Source organism: Hypanus sabinus, unplaced genomic scaffold (assembly GCF_030144855.1).
Source record: "Hypanus sabinus isolate sHypSab1 unplaced genomic scaffold, sHypSab1.hap1 scaffold_2359, whole genome shotgun sequence".
NCBI classification, from domain to species: Eukaryota; Metazoa; Chordata; class Chondrichthyes; order Myliobatiformes; family Dasyatidae; genus Hypanus; species Hypanus sabinus.
Window position 1 is genome coordinate 1 of NW_026780475.1, and position 12500 is coordinate 12500.

General features: G+C 44.1%; 1 protein-coding gene across 1 annotated transcript in view; it reads right to left on the reverse strand.

The window, feature by feature from the left end:
- Nucleotides 1-529: 529 nt before the first annotated feature.
- Nucleotides 530-12500, reverse strand: part of LOC132387922 (extracellular serine/threonine protein kinase FAM20C-like) — a gene marked incomplete at its 3' end in the record, with an annotated part of 25055 nt that continues 13084 nt past the window's right edge. Inside the window, exons 4-5 of the mRNA XM_059960241.1 lie at nt 6738-6830; nt 530-645 (exon numbers count right to left, since the gene is read on the reverse strand). Of these exons, the coding sequence (XP_059816224.1) occupies nt 530-645; nt 6738-6830 (209 nt within the window). The remainder of the gene's footprint in view (nt 646-6737; nt 6831-12500) is intronic.

Below are 12500 nucleotides of genomic sequence, written 5' to 3' on the forward strand. Positions count from 1 at the left end.
TAAATCCTGTAGAAGACAATTGAAAAATAACATAATTTTTAAATTGCTTTGTTATTGCAACTGCTCACTCTCTAAATAACGATGTGCACACCAGGTCTGTGAGAATTCCAAACATATCATTCAATGGCACGCGTTCTGGCAATCGTTTAGCTGGCACCAAGCTAACATGAGACATTTCCATTTCCCAAAAACAGCTCTTAAGCTGGAAAAAATATCACTGTTTCATTTAGCAGTAAAAATAATCAAAGGCCCGCAGTGCATGCCATGTGCCAACTAATGTTTTCCACTGTCGTTTTGGGCACGCGTGCCAAAGGTACGCCACCCCTGCCCGAAAGCATTTCGCTAGAGCCCAGCTAACATCTCTCCCACTGCCGAGACAGATCTCCCCCACGCCAGCCTCACGCTGTCCAAGCCCTACTCTCATTCTATTACCGAGGACAGGGTCCTCCCTCACCTAGTGATCTCTCTCCGTCCAGCACCCGGACTGACCCCGCCCTTCCACCATCACACCTTCCACCCGCGGGGTTACCTGGCGAGATAAAGAAAGTCCGCTCCAGGCGATCATCAGTCGTCAGCTCTTTGATATCCTCCACCACGTTGACGTGACGACCCGAGACGGGTGGAATGCGGCGGAAACCTAAAATTCTTCCGGAGAGAGACAACAAGGTTAGTCCACCCACTGCCAGCAAGAACACCCTCCTGATGGTGTGACGCCACACAGTTGACGAGCGGGATGGTCTCGGAGGAGATCTGGCAGCTCGGAATTGGGCATCCACGAGGTGCTGTGGGCCGGCAGCGACAGCAGTAACAATACTCACCCTTTAAGATCTGGGTCATAGCTTTTCCCTTGTGGCTCGTCCCACGAGACCCGGTTCAGTGAGAAGTACAGATCGGCGTGCAAGCGTAGCACCGGGAGGTCGTAAATTCCCAGCCCACCCCAGACTAACAAAAGCTTAGCTCACAGCACCATATTTGTCAAGCCAGACCTGCCTCATTCAGTTGTCAAATTAAACAGCTAATGGTCCGAGAACTCATCCTCTTTATGCCCAGCCTGATTAAGAGATAAGAGATGAGTTTTACTTGTCACATGTACATCGAAACATTCAGTGAAACGCGTTGTCTTGCTTCAAGGATGTGCTGGGGCTAGCCCATGAGTGTCCCCATGCTTCCCGCACCAACATGGCACGCACAGAACTTTCCAATAACCTACATATCTTTGGAATGTGGGAGGAAACCAGAGCATCTGGAGGAAAGCCAGGCAGAGAACTTACGAGCTCCTTACGGACAGCGGCTGGAGTTGAACCCAAATCTTACAGCTGGCGCTGCTATGTGTGGTGCTACCGTTAAACTACGAGGCTGAAACACTTGCAACCTTTTTCAGTCAGAGGTGGGAGATTATTTGGTTTCTTCCTCAGAACCAGACCATCACAGAAGCTGCTCACTCAGTCGATTCCACTCACTATATTTCCTGAGGAGACTGAGGTCCTTTAACATCTGCTGGACGATGCTGAGGATGTTCTACGAGTCTGTGGTGGCCAGTGCATCATGTGTGCTGGGGCAGCAGGCTGAGTGTAGCAGACACCAACAGAATCAACCAACTCATTCGTAAGGCCAGTGATGTTGTGGGGGTGGAACTGGACTCGCTGACGGTGGTGTCTGAAAAGAGGATGCTGTCCAAGTTGCATGCCATCTTGGACAATGACTCCCATCCACTCCATAATGTACTGGTTAGGCACAGGAGTACATTCAGCCAGAGACTCATTCCACCAAGATGTAACACTGAGTGTCATAGGAAGTCATTCCTGCCTGTGGCCATCAAACTTTACAACTCCTCCCTCAGAGTGTCAGACACGTAAGCTAGTTCTGGACTTATTTCCACTTGGCATTATTTACTTATTATTATTTAATTATTCATGGTTTTATATTGCTATATTTCTACACTATTCTTGGTTGGTGCGACTGTAACGAAACCCAATTTCCCTCGGGATCAATAAAGTATGTCTGTCTGTCTCTGCTGGATATCATGAAAGAACTCAAAGCCCTGGCTGCAGCAAGGACTACAGTGCAAGACAACATCCTGCTGTGGTACCGAATATTGCACACCAGAACTAGCTACACCTTTACCAGACGTTCCAGTCCAGCTACACCTTGACAATGTGAAATGTAGTCTAGTTACATCCCGGTCCTGAAAAAAAAGCGGCACAAATCCCTCCTGGATAATCCATTGTCCTCTAAATCCACCTACTCTCAAACATCAGAAACCTAATGGAAACTGAGAGGAATGTAGTGTCCAGTCTCCTGGAACATTGACCCCCTTTCTGATGCATTTCAGTGTCTGAAGCTTGGACACCAGCTCATTAATTCAGAACCAAAGTTCCTCGGACAGCCAACACGTGCCTCCGATGTGATCACTGTCAACTGCATTGGGGCCCATCTGCCCCCGTGTTGCATCTACACAATATTGCTTGCCTGTTCGTCCCTGTTCTATTCGGCAAGAGCCTGAGGAGATTCGGTAGGTTGCCAAAGACTCAGGCAAATGTATGGCACAGAGGGCTCTGGCTGGAATGGAGATGGCAGAATGAGCCAGACCTATCTCAGGCACAACCCTCCCCATCATCGAGGACATCTACAAAGAACTGTGCCTCAATGAGGTGGCATCCATCTTGAAGGACACTCACCACTCAGCACATGCCCTCTTTCCACTACTACCATTCAGGTGGAAGTACAGAAGCTTGGAGACCTACTTTCAACATTTTAAGAACAGCTTCTTTCTCTTTGCCATCAGTTGTCTGCACGTTCCAAGAACCTATAAACTCTACCTCGCTATTCCTATTTCACATTAATTATTTACTTATTTTGTGGCTTGTGGTAACTTTTATGTCTTGCACAGCACCATGCCACCATGCCACTAAACAACTAAACAACGCCTCCTCGTGCAATTAGTTCCTCGATTTCCTCACTTGCAGACCCCAGTTCAGGTTGGCAACAACATCTCCTCCATCAGCACAGGTGCACCACACAGGGCTGCATGCTTAGCCCCTGCTCTACTTGCTTTATATTTATGACTGTGTGGCTAAGCACAGCTCCAATGTCATATTCAGGTTTGCTGACGACACCACTGTCCTAGACTGAACCAAAGATGGTGACAAATCGGCATATGGGATTGAAAGTCTGGCTGAGTGGTGCCACAACATCATCCCCTCACTCAATGTCAGCAAGACCAAGAAGCTGATTGTAAACTTCAGGAAGAAGAAATTGGAAGTCCATGAGCAAGTCCTCATTAGGGAATCAGAAGTAGAGACGGTAAGCAATTTTACATTAACATACAATAGGATACATCCTGGGACAAGCACATAGTGACATCACAATGAAGGCACAAAAGGTGCTTTAATAGAAAATTTTCATCGATTCAGCATGTTACCAAAAATGTTGAAAAAATTCAATAGGCGCAGAGTATCCTAACGGGTTGCATCACAGCCTGGTGTGGATACACCAACGCACATGAGGGATTCTGTAGATACTGGAAGTCCAGATTTACTCACACAAAATGCTGGAGAAACTCAGCAGGTCAGACAGCATCCATGGAGAGGAATAAATAATCAACGTTTTCGACCAAGTCCCTTCATCAGGTCTGGAAATAATCCTGATTTCCTACTATGGAAACAGGAACAGAAAAGGCTGAAGAAAATGATGGATAAAGTCCAGTCTATCACAGGAAAGCTCTCCTCACCTCTGAGTATCTTTACATGGAGAGCTATGGCAAGTCAGCAGCATCCATCATCAAAGACTCCCACTGGTGCAGGCCGTACTCTCTTCTTGTTAATACCATCGGGAAGGAGGGATAGAAGCCTTGGTCCCACACCACCAGGATCAGGAAGACTTACTAGCATAGAAAAAACAGGCTCCTGGACTAGCATGGATAACGTCACCCATCACAACTTCACACGGACTCTACAACCTACAGACTCACTTCCAAGGTCTCTTTGGATCCACGTTCTCAGCATTACGTTTCAGTTGCATGGTTTGTCTTCTTTTGTACATCGGCTACTTGTCAGACTTTATCTATACATTTTTCAGAAAATCCTATTGCATGTTTTATTTTTCCTGTAAATGCCTGCAAGAAAATTAAGTTCAAGGTAGTACTGTGCAAGGAGTCTTGAGCACATATATATATATAGCTAGGGAGCCTAAGACTTTTTCACAGTACTGTAGTAATTTTATGCATCGCCCTGTACTGCTGCCACAAAAAAAAAACAAGATTTCATGACATATGTGAATGATGATTCTGATATGTGTCTCTATTGTAGACTGAAAGTGGGAAGGGGGCAGGGAGAGGGGAATTGTGGTTGGGAAAAGGGGAAGGGAGAGGGAAGCACCAGAGAGACATTCTGTAACGATCAATGAACTGATTGCTTGGAATCAAATGACCTCGCCTGGTATCTCAGGGCTGGGTGTGTCTTCACCCCCACCATCTCCCACCCCACCCTGGCACTCCTTCTCTGCCACCTGTCCCACACCACCCCCCCCATGGCGCTCCACCCTCGCCATTCCCAGCATCCTTTGCTACCGCCAGATTTACAACCTCGCTCTCCGCTCCACGTTGACAAATACAGTACTGTGCAAAAGTCTTAGGCACCCTAGCAATATGTATGTGCCTAAGACTTTTGCACAGTACTGTATATGCTATATACTTCGATTAAAAGAAATTACTTTGATATTTTGATAGAGCTTGAAGTAAATTAATGTACTTTGGTAATAAATTTATCAATTAATATACTTACTTTGACAGAGATCGGAGTGAATAAGGAAGAGACAGAAATCAGTACAAGTAAAAAAGACTGGAGAACTATTCAGACTCAAATGATCAATCCCCAGGACCTTATCCTGCCTGAGGCGAGAAGCCCAGTGGAGGAAACACTCTTATGAGAACCAGCTCAGCATCTTCTGAAGGTTTAGTGACTTCCTCATTTTGTAATTCTGTTAATTTAAATAAAGCAAAGGATGATTTTACAACAGCTCAGCTAATTTATCCTGTTATCTTCAATGGCAGGCTTATTCACTCGTCCTGGCAGTCAATGTAAGCAAATCTTTGAAGGTGCCACAATAAGTTCGAGAAGTTACAGAAAAGAGTTCGTATTTTCTTTCTTTACTGGCCCAGTCATGGTGCATCACTTCCCGTTTCTGCTAAATCTCAGCTCTCTTACTTTTTTTTAACCTATCTGACTTCAGCCATGAAGTCTGTTATGACCTGCCTCGATTACTGCACTCGAGTGTTGCTTCAATGTGTCGCTTTGAAAGTAGCCTCTAATCAGCAGAACTTCCAGAAAATTGTGACCACAATGTAGTTGGTGCCAGAGGAAGGAAGGGATAAACTATCAGACATACCTGAACGGGGTAGAATTATGGTGAGAGATTATAGGCACTGTATGCAAATTAGCCTGGAAAAAAAATCACAAAATCAAATTTCAAAGTAAGTCTATTATCAAAGTACATATGCTGTGTGTCACCATATACTACACAGAGATTCTTTTTCTTGCAGGCATTCCCCACAGAACAAAGAAAAACAACAGAATCGATGAAAAACTACACAGAACGGCTGACAAACATCCCATTGCAAAGGAAGACAAACTGTGAAAGTACAGAAAATAAATAGTACTGAAAACGGGAGCTGCAGAGTCCTTGAAAGTGAGCCTGTACATTATGAGATCAGCTCAGCGTCGAGGTGAGTGAAATTATCCAAGCTGGTTCAAGGAGTCTGATCACTTCATGATCACCTATAATAAACAGAATCACTGAACTTTAGAAAAGTAATGAGGAAGACAGCAGGCCAGGCAGCATCTATGGAAAAGAGTAAACAGTCGACGTTTCGGGCCGAGACCCTTCATCCGAGACTGTCCAGAGTAGAATGCACCGTAATTGGTGACGTGAGGTAGAGGCACAGCAACGATAAATGAAATGAAGTGACTCCTTCTATCGCAGTCGTTTCCGAAAACGGAGATGGTTAGAAGCTTAAAGACTGAACGTAGCAGTGATGAAGGACCCACTGGAGTTAGATGCAGGAGACTCTATTACCAACCTCATTCTAAGCCTGTGCTCGATAAACCTCTTAGACCTGACACGAGAGTCTTGTCATTGGGGAGAAGAAACAAGCACTCTGCAATCGACATGCTAAATGGCACAGCTCTTCCAAACAGAGGTGGGGATGTGCCAGTTTAATATTGGGACATTAAACTACTGCCGTCTGTAATCTAGGCTGAAAAGACAAAGCATCAGAAGAGAATGCATTACCGTATTGACTTACAACCGGCAGGTCAAACTTGATTAATGTCCATCATTAAGGACCCCCATCACCCAGGACATGCCCTCTTCTCATTGCTGCCATCAGGAAGGAGGTACAGGAGCCTGAAGGCTCACACTCAACGATTCAGGAACAGCTTCTTCCCCTCTGCCATCCAATTTCTGAATGGACATTGAACTCATGAACACTAATCACTACATTTTTTTTACTGTTTTGCACTCCTTATTTAACTTTTTTATAATATATTTACCTCTTAATTTATAGATTTTATTACTATGTATTGCAAGGTACAGCTGCCACGTAGTAACAAATTTCACGACATGTGCCAGTGATATTAAACATGATTCTGATCGATAGTGGAAGTTCAGTGGACATGACGCCTTGGAATTTTCTGAAGTGGTTTATTTCCCAGCTCGTGACATACCTCCTCCTTACTCACCGGTCCAAATGAAAGGCAGCGATCTCTGCATTGTGCCTCTCAAAATCGGAGAAGTAGAAAAGATCTGGGGATGTTTCCTCGTCCCGGGTCTGTCTGTAAGGAAGAAGGCTCATTAATTGACGAAAAGCCTGCGAATGAAACATAGACAAGGATGGGAGTGGCTGCTGCCCTTCCAGACCCCAAGCCTGCTCTACACACGTCAAGAATTTGGCTGATCTACGGTTTGTGCCAAAGTTTTAAGTATATATATACTATATTAAAGATTTTGTTCATATAAAAGGCAAAATCTGTACACATTACATCAAGTGCAGACTTAACACTCCCCTATATAACTGCAGAGCTGTAGAGTCATAAGACATTACAGCACAGAAACATTGGCCCATCTACTCCACCCTAACTATGTTCTCTCCTAGTCTAATCGAGCTACACCTGGACCATAGCCTCCACATCCCTCCTACTTTTTGGTACTTATCCAAATTTCTCTTAAATGTTGAAATCAAACTTGCATTTACCACTTGCACTGGTAGCTCGTTCCCCACTCTCACCACCCTCTGAGTGAAGAAGTTCTCCTCATGTTCCCCTTGAACATTTTGCCTGTCACCCTGAACCCAACCTCAGTAGAAAAAGGCTGCTTGCATTTACCCTACCTACACCCCTCGTTATATCTCTATCAACCTCCACTCATTCTCCTACACTCCAGGGAATAAAGTCCTAACCTATTCAACCTCTCCCTTAAGTTCCAGCAACATCCTTCTAAATTTTCTTTGCACTCTTTCAATCTTATTGACATCTTTCCTGTCAGTAGGTGACCAAAACTGCACACAATACTCTAAATTAGGCTTCCCCAACATCTTATACAGCTTCAACATACATCCCTATTGGAGTGAGACCTGAATCAAATCTTCCTGCAATTTGCCCTCCTAAAGGTTTTTATAACCATATAACATATAACAATTACAGCACAGAAACAGGCCATCTCGGCCCTTCTAGTCCGTGCTGAATGCTTACTCCCACCTGGTCCCACCGACCCGCACTCAACCCATAACCCTCCATTCCTTTCCTGTCCATATACCTATCCAATTTTTTTTAAATGACAAAATCGAACCTGCCTCTACCACTTCTACTGGAAGCTCGTTCCACACAGCTACCACTCTCTGAGAAAAGAAGTTCCCCCTCGTGTTACCCCTAAACTTTTGCCCCCTAACTCTCAACTCATGTCCTCTTGTTTGAATCTCCCCTACTCTCAATGGAAAAAGCCTATCCACGTCAACCCTATCTATCCCCCTCATATTTTTAAACACCTCTATCAGGTCCTCCCTCAACCTTCTATGCTCCAAAGAATAAAGACCTAACTTGTTCAACCTTTCTCTTAGGTGCTGAAACCCAAGTAACATTTTAGTAAATCTCCACTGTACTTTCTCTAATTTGTTGACATCTTTCCTATAATTCAGAGACCTGAACTGTACACAATACTCCAAATTTGGTCTCAACAATGCCTTGTACAATTTTAACATGACATCCCAACTCCTATACTCTGTGCTCTGATTTATAAAGGCCAGCATACCAAAAGCTTTCTTCACCACCCTATCCACATATTTTGTGACATCATTCTTTGGACCTCAGTGACTTTGTACAAGAACAGGCATGCCCTTTCAACATCTGCATTACCCAGCCACTCACAACGTAAACAATCCTCTACTTCTTGGATCACTGCCCACATTCCACTCCGTCTGACAAGTTCTGACCCTTTGTTCAGCTTGTAAGTAAAGCCACTGAAACAGTAGTACATCCTCCTTCCATCAAGCAATCCGCCTCGCTTTGCATCATCAACGAACCTGGAAATATGACATTTGGTTCTCTCATTGACACAGGCTGTGAATAACCTGGGTCCTCAGCACTGACCCCAGCAGTTACAGACTGCCAGTCTGGGGAAAAATATTTTATTTCAACTCTTCGCTTTCGCTAGTTAACCGAAATCCAAATGTCTATCCCTCAGTAGGCAGCAGGTATTATTGGGGCTGAATATGCTGATATTGGTGGTGTAATTCTCAAACTTTGCCAATATATTTACCCCTAGAGTGACACTTTAATAAAAGCCCTCTGAAAAAAAAATCTAAATATATCACATCTACTATTCCCCCTTATCTATAGCACTGGTCACATCCTCAGTGAACCCTTGTAAATTAGTACATCCACAATGATTGTTCATTCCTATTATTCTTTTCGAGGTGCCCTGCTATTCCATTCTTTGTTGTAAATTCCAGTATTTCTCACTTGCTAAACTCACAGGTTGGCGATTCCCCATTCTCTCTCTCCTTTCTTATGCAGTGGGATCATGTTAGTTCCGCTCCAACCTGCAGGGCCATTCCAGAATTCATACAGATTTGAAATGAAATAGCCGGTGCACCCAACCCTCCTGTAGCCAACCGTTTCCAAAACTCTGGGATGTAGATGAAGAGGTTCCTTGGGATTTAATGACTTACACACTCAACCCAAGAGCCTGGCGGACTCTTTGGGAGAAGGTAGCGAGATTTGATAGTGAGAAGTGATGTGATCTGGGAGACCAGCGGCATGAATTCTGTGGCTAGGTAATTGTGCGTCCTCCATACTGAGCGGACAGAACTAATTGACATCTATACAGTGAAGAATTTTGGAGACCCCAGGCAGTAGATTCATCTGCAGGCACATCCTTAGTTGGGATCATAGAGACATGGCTCCAGGGTGACCAAGGATGGGAGCTCAACATCCAGGGATATTCAATATTCAGGAGGGATAGACAGGAAAGAAAAGGAGGTGGGGTAGCATTGCTGGTTAGAGAGGAGATAAACGCAATAGAAAGGAAGGATATTAGCCTGGAGGATGTGGAATTGATATGGGTTGAAATGCATAACACTAAGGGGCAGAAAACGCTGGTGGGAGTTGTGTACAGGCCACCTAACAGTAGTAGTGAGGTTGGGGATGGCATTAAACAGGAATTTAGAAATGCGTGCAAAAAAGTAACAGTAATTATAATGGGTGACTTCAATCTACATATAGATTGGGTGAACCAAATTAGTAAGGGTGCTGAGGAAGAGGATTTCTTGGAATGTATGCAGGATGGTTTTCTGAACCAACACGTCGAGGAACCAACTAGAGAGCAGGCCATTCTAGATTGGGTATTGAGCAATGAGGAAGGGTTAGTTAGCAATCTTGTTGTGCGAGGCCCCTTGGGTAAGAGTGACCACAATATGGTGGAATTCTTCATTAAGATGGAGAGTGACATAGTTAATTCAGAAACAAAGGTTCTTAACTTAAAGAAGGGTAACTTTGAAGGTATGAGACGTGAATTAGCTAAGATAGACAGCGGATATGCAATAGCAAGCATTTAAAGATCACATAGATGAACTACAACAATTGTTCGTCCCAGTTTGGCAAAAAAATAAACCAGGGAAGGTAGTGCACCCGTGGCTGACAAGGGAAATTAGGGATAGTATCAAGTCCAAAGAAGAAACATATACATTAGCAAAAAAAAAAGCGGCACACCTGAGGACTGGGAGAAATTCAGAGACCAGCAGAGAAGGACAAAGGGCTTAATTAGGAAAGGGAAAAAAGATTACGAGAGAAAGCTGGAACATAAAAACTGACTGTAAAAGCTTTTATAGATACGTGAAAAGAAAAAGATTGGTCAAGACAAATGCAGGTCCTTTACAGTCAGAAACAGGTGAATTGATCAAAGGGAACAAGGACATGGCAGACCAATTGAATAACTACTTTGGTTCTGTCTTCCCTAAGGAGGACGTAAATAATCTTCCGGAAATAGTAAGGGACCGAGGGTCTAGTGAGATGGAGGAACTGAAGGAAATACATGTTAGTAGGGAAGTGGTGTTAGGTAAATTGAAGGGATTAAAGACAGATAAATCCCCAGGGCTAGATGGTCTGCATCCCAGAGTGCTTAAGGAAGTAGCCCAAGAAATAGTGGATGCCTTAGTGATAATTTTTCAAAACTCCTTAGATTCTGGATTAGTTCCTGAGGACTGAAGGGTGGCTAATGTAACCCCACTTTTTAAAAAAGGAGGGAGAGAAAAACCGGGGAATTATAGACCGGTTAGTCTGACATCGATGGTGGGGAAAATGCTAGAGTTGATTATCAAAGATGTGATAACAGCACATTTGGAAAGAGGTGAAATCATCGGACAAAGTCAGCATGGATTTGTGAAAGGAAAATCATGTCTGACGAATCTTATAGAATTTTTTGAAGATGTAACTAGTAGAGTGGATAGGGGAGAGCCAGTGGATGTGGTATATTTAGCTTTTCAAAAGGCTTTTGACAAGGTCCCACACAGGAGATAAGTGTGCAAACTTAAAGCACATGGTATTGGGGGTATGGTATTGATGTGGATAGAGAATTGGTTGGCAGACAGGAAGCATAGAGTGGGAGTAAACGGGACCTTTTCAGAATGGCAGGCAGTGACTAGTGGGGTACCGCAAGGCTCAGTGCTGGGACCCCAGTTGTTTACAATATATATTAATGATTTAGACGAGGGAATTAAATGCAGCATCTCCAAGTTTGCGGATGACACAAAGCTGAGCGGCGGTGTTAGCTGTGAGGAGGATGCCAAGAGGATGCAGGGTGACTTGGATAGGTTAGGTGAGTGGGCAAATCCATGGCAGATGCAATTTAATGTGGATAAATGTGAGGTAATCCACTTTGGTTGCAAGAACAGGAAAACAGATTATTATCTGAATGGTGGCCGATTAGAAAAAGGGGAGGTGCAACGAGACTTGGGTGTCATTGTACACCAGTCATTGAAGGTGGGCATGCAGGTACAGCAGGCGGTGAAAAACGCAAATGGTATGTTGGCATTCATAGCAAAAGGATTTGAGTACAGGAGCAGGGAGGTTCTACTGCAGTTGTACAAGGCCTTGATGAGACCGCACCTAGAGTATTGTGTGCAGTTTTGGTCCCCTAATCTGAGGAAAGACATTCTTGCCATAGAGAGAGGACAAAGAAGGTTCACCAGATTGATTCCTGGGACTTTCATATGAAGGAAGACTGGATCGACTAAGCTTATACTCACTGGAATTTAGAAGATTGAGGGGGGATCTTATTGAAACGTATAAAATTCTAAAGGGATTGGACAGGCTAGGCACAGAAAGATTGTTTCCGATGTTGGGGAAGTCCAGAATGAGGGGTCACAGTTTAAGGATAAAGGGGAAGCCTTTTAGGACCGAGATGAGGAAAAACTTCTTCACACAGAGAGTGGTGAATCTGTGGAATTCTCTGCCACAGGAAACAGTTGAGGCCGTGACATTGGCTATATTTAAGAGGAAGTTAGATATGGCCCTTGTGGCTAAAGGGATCGGGGGTATGGAGAGAATGCAGGTATAGGGTTCTGAGCATACGGATCTTGGACATCCAGAAAGTGTCCACAGGAGATGAGTTAGTAACTTCAAACTTCCTGCATAATCACTCAAAGAGTAACGAGAGCTGTATAACTCATCTCCTTCTACCTGAGGCCATGAACTTATCAATCACCCCTGCTGTGGACACTTTCTGGAGGTCCAAGATCCGTATGCTCCACGACCACTGGACTAAGTGTGTAAATGTAGGAGGGGACAATGTTGAAAAATAAACGTGCTAGGTTTTCTAAAATTGACTCCTTCTACCTTAGGCCACAAACTTATCAATCACCCCTGGTATTCAGCCCCCTCTCCAATCAGGCAACATTCTTACCCATCTCTGTTTTGAAGAGAATGAGTTGAGTGCCAGAATCTCAAACTTAC